Source organism: Budorcas taxicolor, chromosome 8, assembly GCF_023091745.1.
Source record: "Budorcas taxicolor isolate Tak-1 chromosome 8, Takin1.1, whole genome shotgun sequence".
Lineage (NCBI taxonomy): Eukaryota > Metazoa > Chordata > Mammalia > Artiodactyla > Bovidae > Budorcas > Budorcas taxicolor.
Window position 1 is genome coordinate 62,811,934 of NC_068917.1, and position 15,383 is coordinate 62,827,316.

The 15,383-nt window shown below is 54.9% G+C and overlaps 1 protein-coding gene across 1 annotated transcript in view; it reads right to left on the bottom strand.

Annotated features, from left to right (window-relative positions):
* TLN1 (talin 1) overlaps positions 1-15,383 on the bottom strand; it is a 31,405-nt gene that overhangs the window by 12,256 nt on the left and 3,766 nt on the right. The window contains exons 2-32 of the mRNA XM_052644697.1: positions 12,955-13,117; positions 12,614-12,711; positions 12,240-12,369; positions 12,005-12,157; positions 11,607-11,749; positions 11,372-11,499; positions 10,593-10,653; positions 9,868-9,972; positions 9,399-9,554; positions 8,562-8,663; positions 8,312-8,388; positions 7,909-8,089; positions 7,654-7,767; positions 7,434-7,542; positions 7,020-7,228; positions 6,801-6,899; positions 5,635-5,802; positions 5,148-5,442; positions 4,414-4,580; positions 3,461-3,589; positions 3,142-3,258; positions 2,927-3,040; positions 2,589-2,723; positions 2,296-2,424; positions 2,041-2,143; positions 1,682-1,890; positions 1,239-1,358; positions 836-1,033; positions 510-649; positions 231-324; positions 20-109 (exon numbers count right to left, since the gene is read on the bottom strand). Coding sequence (XP_052500657.1) covers positions 20-109; positions 231-324; positions 510-649; positions 836-1,033; positions 1,239-1,358; positions 1,682-1,890; positions 2,041-2,143; positions 2,296-2,424; positions 2,589-2,723; positions 2,927-3,040; positions 3,142-3,258; positions 3,461-3,589; positions 4,414-4,580; positions 5,148-5,442; positions 5,635-5,802; positions 6,801-6,899; positions 7,020-7,228; positions 7,434-7,542; positions 7,654-7,767; positions 7,909-8,089; positions 8,312-8,388; positions 8,562-8,663; positions 9,399-9,554; positions 9,868-9,972; positions 10,593-10,653; positions 11,372-11,499; positions 11,607-11,749; positions 12,005-12,157; positions 12,240-12,369; positions 12,614-12,711; positions 12,955-13,084 — 4,203 coding nt within the window. The 5' untranslated portion in view covers positions 13,085-13,117. The remainder of the gene's footprint in view (positions 1-19; positions 110-230; positions 325-509; positions 650-835; positions 1,034-1,238; positions 1,359-1,681; positions 1,891-2,040; positions 2,144-2,295; positions 2,425-2,588; positions 2,724-2,926; positions 3,041-3,141; positions 3,259-3,460; positions 3,590-4,413; positions 4,581-5,147; positions 5,443-5,634; positions 5,803-6,800; positions 6,900-7,019; positions 7,229-7,433; positions 7,543-7,653; positions 7,768-7,908; positions 8,090-8,311; positions 8,389-8,561; positions 8,664-9,398; positions 9,555-9,867; positions 9,973-10,592; positions 10,654-11,371; positions 11,500-11,606; positions 11,750-12,004; positions 12,158-12,239; positions 12,370-12,613; positions 12,712-12,954; positions 13,118-15,383) is intronic.

Genomic DNA, 15,383 nt, shown 5'->3' on the forward strand with positions numbered 1-15,383 from the left:
GGGGACTGGGTACACCTACCTTTGAGTTTTCCATGACGCTGTCCAGACAGCCGAAGTAGGACATGTCATTGATGGGTTGGACTGGGTTCTCAAGGAGTTCCCGGACAGTCTGTCGGGTGGGGGAAGGGGGTGCAGTTGGTGGTGAATTGAGATCCAAGACGCCCCATCACTGCCCTTTAGCCAAGAACCCTTTCCTCAACTTCAACCCCATTTAGCCTGCCAAGGCCCACCTCCAATTCCCGCAGGGCATTGTCACACTCCTTCTGGCCTGGCGCCTGCTGGGTGCACATGCTGATGAGCTGGTTGATGCTGTCAGTCACTGCCCTGGGAGGAACAGGAAGTTGAGTGAATGAGTGCAGAGGTCATCACTTCTACATCCTGCTCACATAGCAAGTCTCTAGCCATTTCTTTTTTGTCTGGAACAATTCCTGAGCCAGAGACTTCTTACGAAACGTCCCCTCCCCAGTCTGCTTAACATGCAAGGGCTTGGTTTCCCAGCTCCCACTTACCGGGCAGCTGCAGCCAGCTGACTCTTGAGGGTTGGGGCTGCAGGGTCTGTGGACAGGGCCTTGGCAGCGAGAAGAAGTTTGCTTGAAGACATGGAGATGCCCTTCAAGTTGGACACAACCTGGGCACGATCCTCCTGGCTCTGTTGAGGGCAAGAAGGCCAAGGCATTGTTCAATCTTTTCTTGTCTGTCTCTAAAAGGGATTCTCTGTCTCAGACACCCAAGTACTGCTAGAGACTGGGGAGGGGAGGGGGCCAGGAGCAGGTCAGGACTCCTTGGTCACAGAGACACCCCTGACCCTTGAACCGTACCCAGCTCCCCTTCATACCGGAGCCTGGCCTGCCATCTCCACGCCAGCTTCCAGGAAGGTGCTAAAGTCCTGTCCAAATCGACCTGAGGCTCGGGCCAGGTCCTGAGGGGTTCCCCGAGAGGCCTGCACCAGCTCTGTGGCTGCCTGATTCAGCCCAGCAGCGGCTTCATTCAGCCGGCTCTGAGCCTCCTGAAAGGTCCCAGTGCTGGGGGGAAGCTGCAGGATCAGAGAGAGAGTCAGCAGCAAGGATGGGAGATGACATGAGAGGGAGCCTGGTGAAGGAGCTTGGGGAGGTGGGCACAGGCCTGGGGGAGCAGTGAGGGGAGGGGGTGCATCTGGGGAGTTAGGGTGATGGATAGGTCTAGAGGTAGATACTTGGAGTCCTTTGTCCCCATGTCCCCTCACACCCCTGTCCTCCTACCGAGTCACTCAGGAGTCGCTTGCTGGCATCTCCCACTGCCCTCAGGGCATTGTCCACATCACGCTGGCCAGGTAGGCAGCTGACGCAGCGGTTCAGGGCCTGGGTCACAGCTTTAGCCACCTGAGGTGGGAAGGGAGACAGGGGTTGCCAAAGCAGAAACAACTGCAAGATCCCCGCCTCCACCCATGGGAGCCTCTGAAAGTGAAAGCAGAAAGGGGGTGCTATAGCTGAACAGCCAGAGTATCGAGTTAGGGTATCAAACTTCCCCAAATGTGGTGTTTGGCTAGGCCCAGGACCCGCTTTCGCTGAGACTCTTCTACTCAGACTGAGAAGGAAGGGTGGAATCCAGAGAGGAGCCACAGTGCCGATGAGACACCCCCTCGAGGCAGCCTTCTGAGGGGGTCGGGGGAGAGGGAGGAAGCAGCCTCGGCCCAAAACCGAACCTGGGCAAGCCGCTGCTGGCTCTCAGGGTCCCCTGGATGGCCGGCTGCTTTCTTCGCCTCCTCGATGAGGCTGCTGGCCTTGTCCAGGACATCGCTGGCTGTGTCGAGCACAATGGCTTGCACTGCAGGATCTGACGTCAGGGCAGCTACGCCCCTAGCAGCTTGGGCCAGTGACCGCAGCCCACCTGCCACATCCCGAGCTGCAATGCCTGGGGAGACAACGAGAGAGAAAGGAGGACAAAAGGTACCTTCACTGCCAAGCCCTGATGCTGGGGGCTTCCTGTGTCACCCCACGCCTCCTACAGCTCCCATTCCCCCTCCTTCTCCCTACAGGCCCCATCCTGGCCCTAACCGCGTACCTGCGTAATTCTCATTGCCCTGGGCAACCTCTCCCAGCAGCTGGGCAATGGCGGAGCTCACGGCTTTGGTGCTGTTGCCCAGGTCCTGGGCACATTTCTCCATCTAGGGATGACAAGCAGACTCGGACTCAGCCACAGGAGAAACAGGGAAGAGAGAGCTTGAGAAGCTACTGAGAGTCAGCAGGCAGTTTCAACAAAGGTTCAGGGCAGCTCTGGGACACAGGTGAGGAGACTTCAGATCTCACAAGTACTTACCGTCTCCCCAGGCAAGGGCTTCAGCTTGCCGTCTCGAGCAGCTGCCTTCACTTCCTGCAGGTCTCTCTCCAGATTCTGCACCACACTCAGAGCAGAATCCATTTCCAAAGGCCCACACGCTTCCTGAGCCTACAAACACATGGGGTGAAGGGGGAGAGTTCGAGGGGTAGGAGGTACACAGGGTCTCACTTGTGGCTCAGGTTACAGTTATCCATTTTAGGATAGCCTGAACAGATTCTCCATCATCCCAGGATACCCCCTTCATCTTCCAAAAATACAGCCAGCTTCCATACCTTCTGGGCAGCAGTACGGAGTTCAGCCAATGCGGTGCCAAGGTTTTTAGCACACTGACTCAGCTGCATGGCCGATGCCTGGTCCTGAATTGTTGGCACGGAGGCCTTTGCGGCGGCCACCATCTTCCCACCTGGCTGTTGGGGAATAGGTGGGCAGATGAAGCACACCATATGCCCTCTGGGCTTGGGTACAGGGATGGATGAGGGTCAGGATGTGGTGAGCACTAGGGTTCAGTACAGGGAGAGAGGCTAAGGGCAGAGACTTAAACTGATGAGATCTAGAGGCCCTAAGATGAGTGGGAAGGGTGTGGTCTGAGTGGTCAACAAGGGGGCCTTGCCTGCAGGAAGCTTTGGCTGGCGGCGATGAGGGCTAGCTGAGCACTGGGGCTGTCAGGCTGTGCTTGGCTCCCTCGGACACCCTGCACCAGCAGTGGAATCTGCTCTGCCACAGCCTGTGGGTAAAAATGTCATGAGCACCACCTTCCCACAGGCTGGGGGAAAGTCCCCACCTCCCGTGCCTCCTCCGGCCCCCATGTGCTTCCTGGCGTCTCACCTTGCAGCTCTGCACCAGCAGGGGCTGGGGGCCAGCAGAGGCCTTGGGGGTGGAGGTTGCATGTTGGGCTGCTGCGATGGTCTGTGTAGCCGAGGCTGCAGCTTGTTTGGCTGCATGCTTTAAGGACAGAACAGTAAGGACAAGGCTCAGACGTTCCTGTTCCCAGTCCCTGGCTTACCCTGCCCCTGCTATTCCCTGAGGAAATAACCGTTGGCACTGAGGATGCCAACATGCACCAAGGACACAAGCATGTCCCCGCACATGCTTCCTGATTCCATTCCTCCCATAGCACCTACACATGCCAGTTTCCCAGCCTTACCTCAAGGCGCTGCACCAGCTTTTTCTTGATGGCATTCTGTGCAGCGGCATTAGTTGCCATGCGGAGACCCTCTGCTGCCTCCCGCAGCCGCTGCTGTTGCTCCTCACTGTCAGGATTGGCGGCTGCTCCCTGAGAGGTGGTGACAGAGACAGTGACCACCCAGAATCCCTGTGAATCCTAAGTAAGCACTTCTCTATGTCTCCATACTCACACTTCTTTTCTTAAAGTCACTTCTAACCATTCCTGCTGAAAGGTAATCATGGCTGAGACAAGCTCCCTCAGGTGGGTAAATGGGGAGTCGTGTGGGCCCTGGCTTCCTTCTGGGATGCTGAAAGCCCTTCCTTAGGCAGGACTGTTTCTGCTTCCCCTCCAGGGAAGTAGCCTTCTTTCTTTCCCCACTCCCCACAAAATGCCACCAGCAAAGGGGAGTGAGGGGCTCTTGGGGACAAGGAGGACACAGTTTAGAGCAGGGATCTCAGAACACCAGAGCAGGGGCCCTGGTTACTCTGCAAAGTGAAGAGCCCAGTGTCCAGGGACCCAAGAATCTTTTGGCTTCTTCCTGCTGCCTTCTACACCTGGTGTTTCTGTGTCCCACTGCCTGGTCCTTCTCTGTGCTGCTAGCAACGGACCCCCTGGGACTGAATGCCCATGTGCAAGCATTCAGGGAGCAGGCAAGCAGTAGCCACATAGTAGGGAACAGCTGGAACCACGGACCCTAGACTTAGAGGAAGCAGAGGGGCATGGTCTCCTGTCTGTCAGTAAGAACTCTGCGAGTCACACTGGCTGAAAGTCTGGTGCCATCCGCTCACTGCCAAGGGGTGCGTCTACTTCCTCAGTGCTCCTGTATTTGCTCTCTTGTATCTTCCGCTTTTCCCAGGTTGCTCCCATAGATGAGTGATTATCTGGACCCTTCTCAGGGCCCAGTCTGGGAGTCTGCACAGAAGGCTCCCTACCTTGGCGGCCTCCACCATTTTGGCTGTGGCATCAGCCAGGATCTTGGCGGCACTTAAGAGCTTGCGGGAATTCTCCAGATCACTCTCCCCCTCGGCATCAGCCTTGATGGCGTTCACCAGGTCAGAGGTGGCTTGGGCAAGGATGCGGGCCTGTCGCACCATCTCACCTGAGAGCATGGGCACAGTCAGCAAACAGAGCCAGAGATGCTGAGAGGGTGTCAGGGTGGGGAGAGAGATGCAGACAAGGTAGATGAGGCTTTTAGGGGCAGTAAGCAGACTCAAAAGTTCTTGATTTCCCTGAAGTTATTGTTTTCTGGGTTCAGGATCTTGGAAAGGGACAGATCTCTTGGTGGGTTTTGATGGGGGCAGGGGTGACGGGGGTGGGGTGACAGTGGGAAGACAGTCTCCAATGAGTATTTTCCGCAGTCTTAAGCGGAAGAGGCTCTTTGTGAAGGATTTTGGGAGTGACGAAGTGGAGGTGGGACAGCTATCTCTTAATAATGCCACTTTCCATCTATTTTTGTGTATACTTTCGTATGCTCTTTAACTGCACCAAGGAAGGCAGGGCAGTGATTCTATTCTTGCCTAACAAATGGGGAACTGGCGATTTCAAAGACTGAACACTCAGCCCTGTGCTGAGTGCTCAGGGGTGTGGTGGCAGGTCTGCAAGAAAGAGTCCAGCAGGCTCAGAGAACCTCATCGGGGTTCTTTGTCTTCCCGGGGGGTGTCCTTACCAGCATCACCCATGGAGCTGAAGATGTTCTCAGTGACAGTGAGGATGGTGTCAGTGGCCTGGTCGTAGCGGCCAGCAGGCCCAGCCCCTGTGGCATGGGCCCTCACGTGCTGCAGCAGCTCATTCAGGGCCTGGGTGACAGCTGTGGCCGCCGCACCTACCCCCCGCAACAGCTGTGCATCCTCTGTGGCGGCCTGGGAGGCGGACACACAGCCCTCCACAGCCTTGGCCACCAGTCGCCCAGCCTCCACCAGCTGTTCTTGGCAGACTGGGGAGCTGATGGTAGGAGCCACCACCTGTGGGCAAAGTGAGTGTCAGAGAGGCAGGCGAGGGAAAGGAGTCATGAGGTGTGGTCTGTGGTTCTGCGGTATTCACAACAGTGGTGAGGTTGGACAATGAGGCCTTGGGGGCCAAAGAGACTAGATGAGATGCTCTTGTGTGTGGAAGCATCACCTCTTGGCGCAGGCTGGTGCACCGTTGGGGCTCACCTTGGTGCAGGCCACCAGCTGGGAGGTGGACAGGGCACACTGTGTTGCCGCAGCGATGACCTGGGTCTGAAGCCCTGAGTCCTCTGTTCGCTGGGCCACACTCTTGGCCTTGAGGACCAGGGCAGCTGCAGCGCTTGCCACGGCCTTGGCTAGCTGCATGAGCACGTCCTGTGAGAAACCAGCGGTCAGCGTGGCCCGAGATCCAGCTTGGGGTCCAAGGGCCCTTCTCAGAGGCGTAAGCTGTTTCATTAGTCCCACTGCCTCCAATCACAGAACAGTGTGCAGAAGCAACCAGAACCTACCCAAGCCCCTGCCTCGAGCACCAAGTACGACAGAACCCCCACCAAAGAACAAACCCACACCGAGAGAAACAGTGTACACCGAAGGGAGGCGGATACACCCGGACGGCAATGGGGAGGGAGGGCGGGCGGGCAGTGCCTTTACAATAGGATGGTGGGGGGGATCCCTCCCACCCCCAGCATTTTTTCTCTATTTCTTCTCCGCCTTTGGTTGGAAGCAGTCACCCTGGAGTCTCGGGAGCAAGTCCCTTTATGACCCTCTGGATCCCATTTTCTCAGGTCCTGCCTGTGCCACGCCTCCCCAGCTCCCGTCGTGCTCTGCTCCCCGGAGGCCAGGGCAGGGGGCAGAGCGAGTGTATGCGGCTCAGAGAGGACAAAGTTGGGAAGGCCCAGGCCAGAGGCCATTACCGTGGGGGGGTCGGGGGGAGATGGAAACCCAGCCCCGCTGGGTGCACAGATCTGCATGGGAAATCCAGGATGACAAGTCAGCTGAGGAAACTGGCATGGGGTGGGGAGGGGGCAGCATCCTCTGGGTATGAGGTTAAAGGATTAGAAGGGGGGTCAAGAGGCCCTCAAGTTGGGGTGAGGGCTACATATGGGGAGGCCTGGGAAAGATGATAGTGGCCAAAAAAAAAAAATATCACCAATAAGGGCCAAGGGTGAACTAATAGGTTAAGTTGGGATTCAGGGGTTCTGAATTCTTAGCCCCCCAGAAAGGGACTGGGAGGGGGTTCCCAGTGTGATTCCTGGAAAGAGGCTCAGGTTGGTTCTGAGGGGTCAGTTTATAGTAGCTGGACTAGAGCTGGATTCAGGATCAGAGGTCACCTCCTAGAAGCTGGGGTTCTGGGGGCTGGGGGAGTCACCAACCTGGAAGTGGGGGTCAGTATCACTTTCCCCAATTTGTTGCAACAGCTCCCCACTGGCCTGGCCCACGTTCCCAGCTGCTTGCAGCAGGTTCTGACGGGGCTGTGGAGAGTGAACACCGGTCAGAAGCTGCCCAGTCTCCACCAAGATGTCCAGGGGTCCTACACACCCATGGTTCCGTTTCCACCCTGCGATCCCTGGGCTGGGACCCTGGCCCCTGACCTCGGCACTGGCTGGCTGGGCGCTGCGCAGCAGCTCTGACACCGCCCCCGCCAGGCCCTTGGCCGCCTGCAGCAGGGGCCGGCCGCTGCCGCCTTCATCCTCCAGCAGGGCGGCAAGCAGCTTCACGCCACGGGACATCTCCGTCAGGTTGGAGGAGATGGTGGTGACTGCACAGCCCACTGCCGTGTAGTCTGTCTCAGCAGGGTCCCCTTGCGGGAGGAGGAAGATGAGATCAGTCACAGGCAGTTAGTCTCACACACACACACACACACACACACACACACACCCACCCACCCCCCCGCTGAGGGAGGCGCACACACAGTCCCTTCCGTGAGTCAAGGTGCAGTCACATTCCTGCTTGCACACACCCACCCTCCCACCCCCATTGTCCAGAGAGCTGGGCATCCAGCCTACCTGCAGTCAGGTTCACCACAGAGGCGGTGCCAGCGGTGATGGCGTCTACCTGGGAGTGGATTTCATGCTTGGATTCATCCATCTTGTTCTTACGCCAGGCCTTTGAGGCCTGAGGGGAAGAGAAACCAACCTCAGGATTGGCTCTGCTCCAGTTCACCCCAACCCTGGTCCTTGGAGTTCCAGCTTCAGCACCACTGGCCCGCCTCCGTCCCACACTCACAGCGTCCTGGCCCAGAGGGGGCAGAGTGTCAAAGTCATCCAGTGTGGCCTGGGCAGCCTGCACAGCCTGCATGCTGGAGTTGATGGTCCCAGTGAGCGCCTGCTGGGCTGACGTCTACAAGACAAGGAGGAGTAACAGGGAACATTTACAGGGAAAAGATAAAGGAGAGCCTGAGGCCAAGGAGAGGAATATGAATAGCTACCTAACTCCCAGCTGGGCCCAGCAGAGTCACGGCAGCAGTAGGGGCACTCTTACCAAAGGTGGCATGTGTCCTCGGTGCATCTGGCCACTGGTAATCTGCTGCTGGGCAGGTGGCATGCTGCCCACCTGGAAATTTTCAGGACCCGAGGCTCCGGAGCGCATGATGGCGGGCAGGGCCACGGAGCCATGCTCCACCTTCCCCACCCGGTTATACTGCTGCTGAAGCACAGTGGACCTGAAGAGGAGACGATCAGGGAGCATGTCGAGGACCTCCTCCTCTCATCCCCTTCCTACCTGCTCTACTGCCTCTGCTTGTCCTGCGCTCTGGGGGGTGCGTGAGGCCCCATCACAGCCTGAGACTTGACAGAGAGACATCCTAAGGACCCCCCACCCTTCCAGTCCTTGGGGTCATGCCATGCCTTCCCTGCCCGAGGAATGGGCCCAGGTTCCTTCATACTTTTTGGGGGACACTGAGTCTTCCAGCATAGTAGACTCCTCGTCTCCCTCCAGCCCGAAGTGATCCTTGCTTTTTTTCTGTAGGAGAAAAAAGGAACAAGCATCAAAGAAGAGGGAAGTGGAAAAGGCGGCCTCTAATCTTTCCCCAGTCAGCCATCTCCCAGAACCTGGTCTCAGTTTCTAAGGGACCTGCATGCGGGCAAGGCACAGGAAGAGACGGAGGAGGTGCGGGTCGGGGAGCCAGTGTTCACCTTCTTAAGGATGATGTCGATGTAGCCAGCGATGAGCTGAGCGATCTGCTCCCCCTCAGTCGTCTGCACCGAGTAGTAGCCATCCTGGTAGTCCCCGAAATCCTAGGGGGACAATGGGGAAGGGGCTCAGTGGGGAAGCCTGAGACAACCTGGGACAGGAACTGGTGGGGCAAGAGCCCAAGGCCAAGCGGTTGAGGGTGCCCTCCCGTGCGAGCAGCCTCTGGGACAACAGCTTTTCTTCGTCTCCTAGTTCTCTATTTCCCTTGGAGGGAAATACTTTATTTCTAAGGAGTATCCTTTACACTACACATTTTCAAATACATGGCATTTAGGAAGTCTCTCTTCTGTCACCCTGATGATAAAATTGGGAGGACACGTTCATCATTAAATGACCAGAGTTAAGGATGAGCACTAATATCCAAAATGGAAAAATCGCCTTTACTAATTTCCCTTCTCAGTGGGGCACTTCCTCAAGGTGGGATAATGCCGAAACACAAAGCTAGAGGTGGGCTACTGTAAGGAGTTGCTGCTGAAAGAAGGGAGGCTTGTTTTTCTATCATCTTTTTCTTCCCTCACTCCAAGTGGCCTGTGATCTCAGCTTGCTGGTTACAGTTTGGTTCTGCTGATTTTCAAATGTTTCATTTTAGCTTCTCTCATTCTCCAATACAGAGTTTCTCTTCTATTCTAAACTCCAAGTTCCTGCAGTAGCTCCAAAGTTCTCCTTTTTTCTGGAATCATTTTCAGGGTACCTACCTCTGCAGAGGGGTTGGGGAGACCCTGCGGCTGCCCCTTCTTTGAAAACTACACAGCTCTTTCTCCCCCAAGACCCCAGCTCACCAGGGTGAAGCTCTTGGGAGACGCAGCCCAGCGTTTGATGTTGGTGAGGTTCCATTCCTGGATCACCTCCTTGGTCTTCTCATCCACTCGCATCACACACTCCTTAGTGATGCCCAGAAGCCTGGGCACCAACTTGTTCTTTCCTTTCATCTTTTCCTATGAGGCAGAGGTCGTGGATGTTATTAGTCAGGAGATCAGATCCAGACCACAAAGGGGTGCTGATGGTGGCAGGGGAGCTAAACTGGGTTGTCTATGGATGGACCTGGACAAGGCTACATTAGGATAAAGGGAAAGGGAGGAAAAACGCAGGGCAGGGAGGGATGTGCTGACAAGGGGGCAAGTTTTCACAAGGAACAAAATGAAACTTGGGGAATGGCAGAAAATGTGACTCAGGGAAGGGCAAGAGACTGAGAGAGGAAAGGGTAAGAGCAGAGATAAGGGTGGGCAGGGAGAAAGGTCAGTAACCCACCTTGACCAGGAAGAAGGAGACGCCATATGTCTTGAGGGAACGGGCCAGCTTCACGTAGCGTACTTTGGCCTCAATCTCACTCATCTGTCCACAGTTCTTGTGTGCCTTCGAGTATGAAATGGGGAAACTTTTAGCAAAATCTGAGTAAGATGACATTGCAGACTAGAAGTTAAGTTGGGATGTGAACTATGGTAGGAGAGTATTATGGGAACACAGAAAAAGTTAGGGGATGCAGGCTATGAGAAATGAGAAGGTGAGGGGATGGGCTGATATAGAATATGCTGAAGCGATGGTTCAAGAAGCGAAGGATACAGTTAAGGGACTTGGACATGTTCTATAGATGTGAAGGGATAGTTAGGAAGTAGAAGGTCAAACAGAAGGCCTTTTGGGCTGAGGATTCAAAGAGCAGAGATAACACCTTCCGTCTGTACAAAGATCTACTCTTCACAGTGATTCCCTATCAGTCCTCTTCAGGGGAGACAGCTATCCCATGTTAGGGGGAAAGGAAAGGAGACAAGATTATTGAACTGAGTTCCACAGCAGATGCAGTGATGCAGCGCAGGCCAGAAGCCCAGGTCTTTTGCTTTCTTGGCACAGGAGAGGTAGGAGAACAGCTTGGTGGGCGGAAGCAGGGTAGGGGTGACGAGGAGGGGGTCCATTCAGTCAGTAGGATTAGGCAGCAAAGCTCCCAGGTCATCCCAAACATGTCCCTTGCCCCCATTCACCTGGAAGATCTTACGCTCTCCCTTCTGCTTCACATACTCCTTGGGCAGGAAGTCCTTCAGGCTACACCAGAAAAGGGAGGGTCAGCATGTAGTGGACAGCATCAGGGCTATGTGGGCCATGGACTGTGGGCCTGGGGGTGTGAGGAGATGTCTAGGAGAGTGTTATCTTTGGGGAGAAGGAAGATTCAAGGCATGAGAGTCTAGATTGTCCCCGAAATTGAAGTGACTTAGTACTAACTCTTGAATGCAGCCTGCATCTCTCTCTGCAGGGAAAGAGACTGAGGGAACTTGAGTTGGAGGCTCATTTCCTGGGGAAAATAAAGACTAGATCACAATTTTAGGGACACAAGAGCAGAAGGGGCTCACTAGAAGGATGACCATGCTTGTAGGAAGCTGAGAAAGCCACATCAAACTCTATATATTTTGAGAAACATCAGTGGATGAGACCTATGAGACTTCTGAAATCTGATGTTTCCTGTGACAAAAATGTACCCTGTTTGCCTCTGGCTATTGCAGCACAATTCTTCAGAGACTCTCAAAAAAGTGACATGCTTGCTTCAGAGGTAGGGGGCAGGGGCAGGGTCTGGACCACTTTCACATTCCACATGGAAAGAGACACGTGGAGGACGGAGGCTGAAAAGGCCCCCGTGGGGGTCAGGCCCTGGGAACTCAGAAGAGGAAGCAGGGGAGAAGGCCTGGGACGGAGACAGGCGCACTATGCTAGGGCCGCAGTGGCAGGGAGTCCTGGGCCCTGACAGGTATGGGACGAGGTCACTCACTCAAGGAAGCCGGCCTTGTGCTTCTGCTCATTGTGGGGCCCGAACTGGATCTGGCACTGGAAGCCAGCAAACTCACAGGCCTTGTCGAAGGAGACGGGGTGGGAGCCATTCAGGATGTCATCTCGTGCCTGGAAGCACAGAGAGAGGAAACAAATGCTGTGTGGGGAGCAGGGACGCCCCACCGCACTCCTGCTTCTCTCCCTGCCGCCTACCACCCAGCCCATCCTCTCCCTACCTGCACGTAGAGAAGGTTCAGCTGGACGGGGTCCCGGGAGTCCACGTTCTGGTCTGAGTAGAAAAACTTCCTCCGGAGCAGAAGCGTTTCATGCTCCTCCACTCCCTGCTCCCTCAGGGTCCGGCCATGGTCCAGCCAGTTCACTGGGGCACAGAGGGTCCCCTCAGTGCCAAGTCCCTGTAGCCCTTACACCGTCAGTCTTTGATTTTTTGTTTCTTCACGTCCCACCCTCTCAGTAATACGTTCCATTCCATGAGCATAGGACTTTGTTTTACCACAGATGCAGCCCCAGTGTTTAAACAGTACCTTGCAAAAGAAAACTCAGAAAATAACGCAGAAATGGCTGCCCCCGACACCCCAGTTGTTTCAAATGCCCTCGCCAGTCCCCTTCTGCTTACACTCGTCATCTGTGTGCAACTTCTGCTTCAGTTTCTCCATCTTCTTTTCGTCTCGCAGCAGTGTCTTGTCCTTTCGTAAGGTCCCTGTCACCTCCTCCTTCTTCTCTTCCATAATCTCTCGAACCAGTGAATATTCATCGTGGTTGGTGATGCCTGGGGGAGGGGGTGGGTTGGTAGCATCCCCAGCAGAGTTTTTAGGCCTCCTTCTGAGCCCCCAGCCCTGCATGCCCCTTACCAATGCGGGCACAGATGGTCATGAGCATGTCGGTGACAGTCTTCGAGTCGTCCACCATGACAGTCTTCACGGTGCCGTCCAGCATGCGGATCTTCAAGGGCCTCTGTTTCTTCCTGTACTCCATGGTGTCCTATTGGGTCAGGAACAGGAGAGGCCCACTTTAAGCTAAAGATATTACTTTCTTTTTAGGCAGCCAGAGAGGGAAGGAAAGTAGATTACTAAAAGGAAGACTGTGTGAAAACAGGGTATTATGACTGCCTATTATTAGAAAGCATGGGAGAGCTCAAAGACAACAGATATGGGTGCTGAATAGGAGGCGGAAGGAGGGAAGTGATGGCAGAGGATGTTGGTGGTCCTTGTGAAGTGATACTTACCCCATTTCGGAGCATGTAGTAATCCAAAGCCTTCCCGGCCTCTAGCCATATACCCTTTTTGGGGTCATCATCTGACAGAAACAGCCCAAAGTCGCTGGCTGAAAGAGAAGATGGGTCAGCTTAGGCTTAAAGAAAAACCCCAGTGTAGCTGAATGGCTACTCCACTACCTCTTATTATCTTCCCAGTGATCCTGGGCCTAAAGAGGAGGGCGGGGCCCAGGGAACACAGACCTGAGAGATGAGAGGCCTTGGGGCCAACAGAGTCATCTCCCAAGGCCAAGAGCCTGGGAATAAGAAGGGACCAGGGCTCCCGCCCCAGCCACCTGGGCAGTCAGACTCACGAGGGCCAGACAGGGCCTCTGGGATCCGTTCACGGATGATCCGACAGGCGTCATACACCATGGTAGACGGCTCGAATTGCATCGTCTTCACCACATTCCCAATGCTGATCTTCAGCGAAAGCGCAACCATGGTGGCGGCTTCTTCTCTCCAGCCTGGCTATACCTGGCCCATGGCATCAGGGCATTAGAATACACCCTCACTGGAGTAGAGGAGGCCCCCCACATGGAGAACCGGGAAAGGGAGTCACCAAAGCAGAAAACAGTGAGCGTGTTCTTGTTTTATTTAATGATATTAAAGAGTGAAAGATAAGCTGTATCAAAAGGACTAGTCTTAGGTGTCTGAGACCTCTGAAGGAGAGGTTGGTCTGCAAGGCACAAAGGCAGGTCTGAAAGTGTTACCTGAGGACACCACCCCACCCTCAGCACTGGAATCTGGGCCTCCGTTCCTTCTTCCAAGTGTTTCTCTCTTACCCTTGTCCCTGCTCACCTCCTTTCCCAGTCCTGTCTCTGCCCTATTTTCACCCTTCCTGGTTCAGTCTTTTTCTCTTTGTCTCTTACTATATCCTTCTGACTTCTCCCTGTCTGGGATTTCCAGAGCGCTGCCCTGACTCATCATGTGATCTTTCCTCTCACAGCTTTATTCTCCTTCTCTGCAGAATGAAGACATTATATTAGATAATCCCCAAGGGCTCTTGAGCCCTGCAAACACTGACTTGAGCTAGTCTGGCAGGGAGGCCCAACACTGCTGTTCAAGCCATCCTGGCTTACGTGTCTCAGCTCTCCAGTAACTTGACATGCTGGGGGCCTCCCGGAGCAGCTCGGTCCACATTTGGCTCCCCCAGCAGTCAAGCCAGAATCATGGTTTTTCTAATCCAAAGGAATCTCAAAAGTGATCTAGCCAACTCTTTAATTTTGCAGAAGGGGAATCAGACTGGATATGTGTGTGTTTCAAGGCAGCTCAGAGAGAGAGCCCAGTCCCTCTTAACTCCTCAGGCCTTGCTCCTTCTAAGATAGCAGGTTAATACCCAGTTCTCACCATAACTCCTCCTATACTCTGTCCTCTTCGGTAAGTCCTTCTCAAACACTGCCCTCCAGCTCAGCTGCCTCTCCTGACAGTGTCTTAGTCCCACCCAGCCTTCCCCCGCCCTCCAGGCTCCACCCTCCATGGAGGTGGCAGGTGGCGCACAGAGCACCACACAACAAGTCTGCCTGGCAGCTGATGATGTGACCAGCTCCATCCAGGGATTGGTGCCTCCTACCTAAGAGAGGTGCGCACACCCAGGCAGCCCATTCCCCTCTCTGCAAACTGCTAGCCCCAAGGGGGAGAAAGCACAGCTAGAGGGACGCTTGGAAGCGGAGGTTGGGGTCTTAGAAGCAGAAGGTGGGAAACAGAGGCAGCAGCTGAGAACCAGGGAAGCTGGGGAGGGGTGTGTTTTTGGAGGGTGAAGAGATGAGGAGAGATTGAAAATCTAGGTAGAAAGAGGAGACAGGAGGCAGATGTGGCAAAGGTCTGGATCAGGAGTCTGACAGACAATTTCTGACCTTATAAATAATCTCGAGTCTCCAAAAAGAAGAAACCATAGCTCGCCCTCAATCCTTACTCCCAACAAGAGGGGACCCTCCCACTCTCCCCAGTTCTAGGTCTCTGCCCTCCTCCCCATCCCTGGCACACCTCTCCTGAGAGCTGGACAGACCTGGCTGTAGGGTCGCTGGAAGGCTGGAAGGTCTGTCAAGCCAAGGACACACTGAAAAGACCTTCCACCCTCAGCTGAAACTGCACATCTCCCCCAATTTCCTCCGGATATATGGACACCCCCCTTCCTCCTTAAGCACGGAAACCTCTGTTGAGCCCCCGATAAGGGAGTTGACTCATGGCTACCATCACTTTCAAGCTGGTCCTGAGTGGACACCCACACAGCTACAAGTGGGTGAAGGAGCAAATGGAATCAAATGAGTTGGGGGCAATGAGAGCACAGAAGCGGGCCCCTGGAAGTAAGGGGAGAAGCTATCCAGTTCCTGTTCCGGCTGGAGAACTTTGCTCCCCTTTCTACTTTCTGTCATGTTTTATGGAACAGCAAGAATTCCCCCCCCACCATGTCCCCCTCCCAGAGAGCTCCTCCTCCCTCAAGACATTCCTGAGATGCATTCCAGAGGAGTTGGGCAATTGGGGGGGGGTGGGGGGGGGATAGAGGACAGAGGTCAAATCCCAGCAAGGAATGGAATGTAAGTGTACTGGGGGTAAGGAATTTGGGGGACATAGAGAATATAGTCAGAGCAGATACCTACAGAGGGAGCTGCCGAGAGACAGGGAGTTACAGAGAGGGACAGGGAGAGAGAAAGCTGAAGACAGAATGTAAGAGGGTTGGGGGGAGTAACACTCAAGTGTGTTACCAAATTTGGCCTCTGAGTCTGTAACCGCGGGGAGGAGG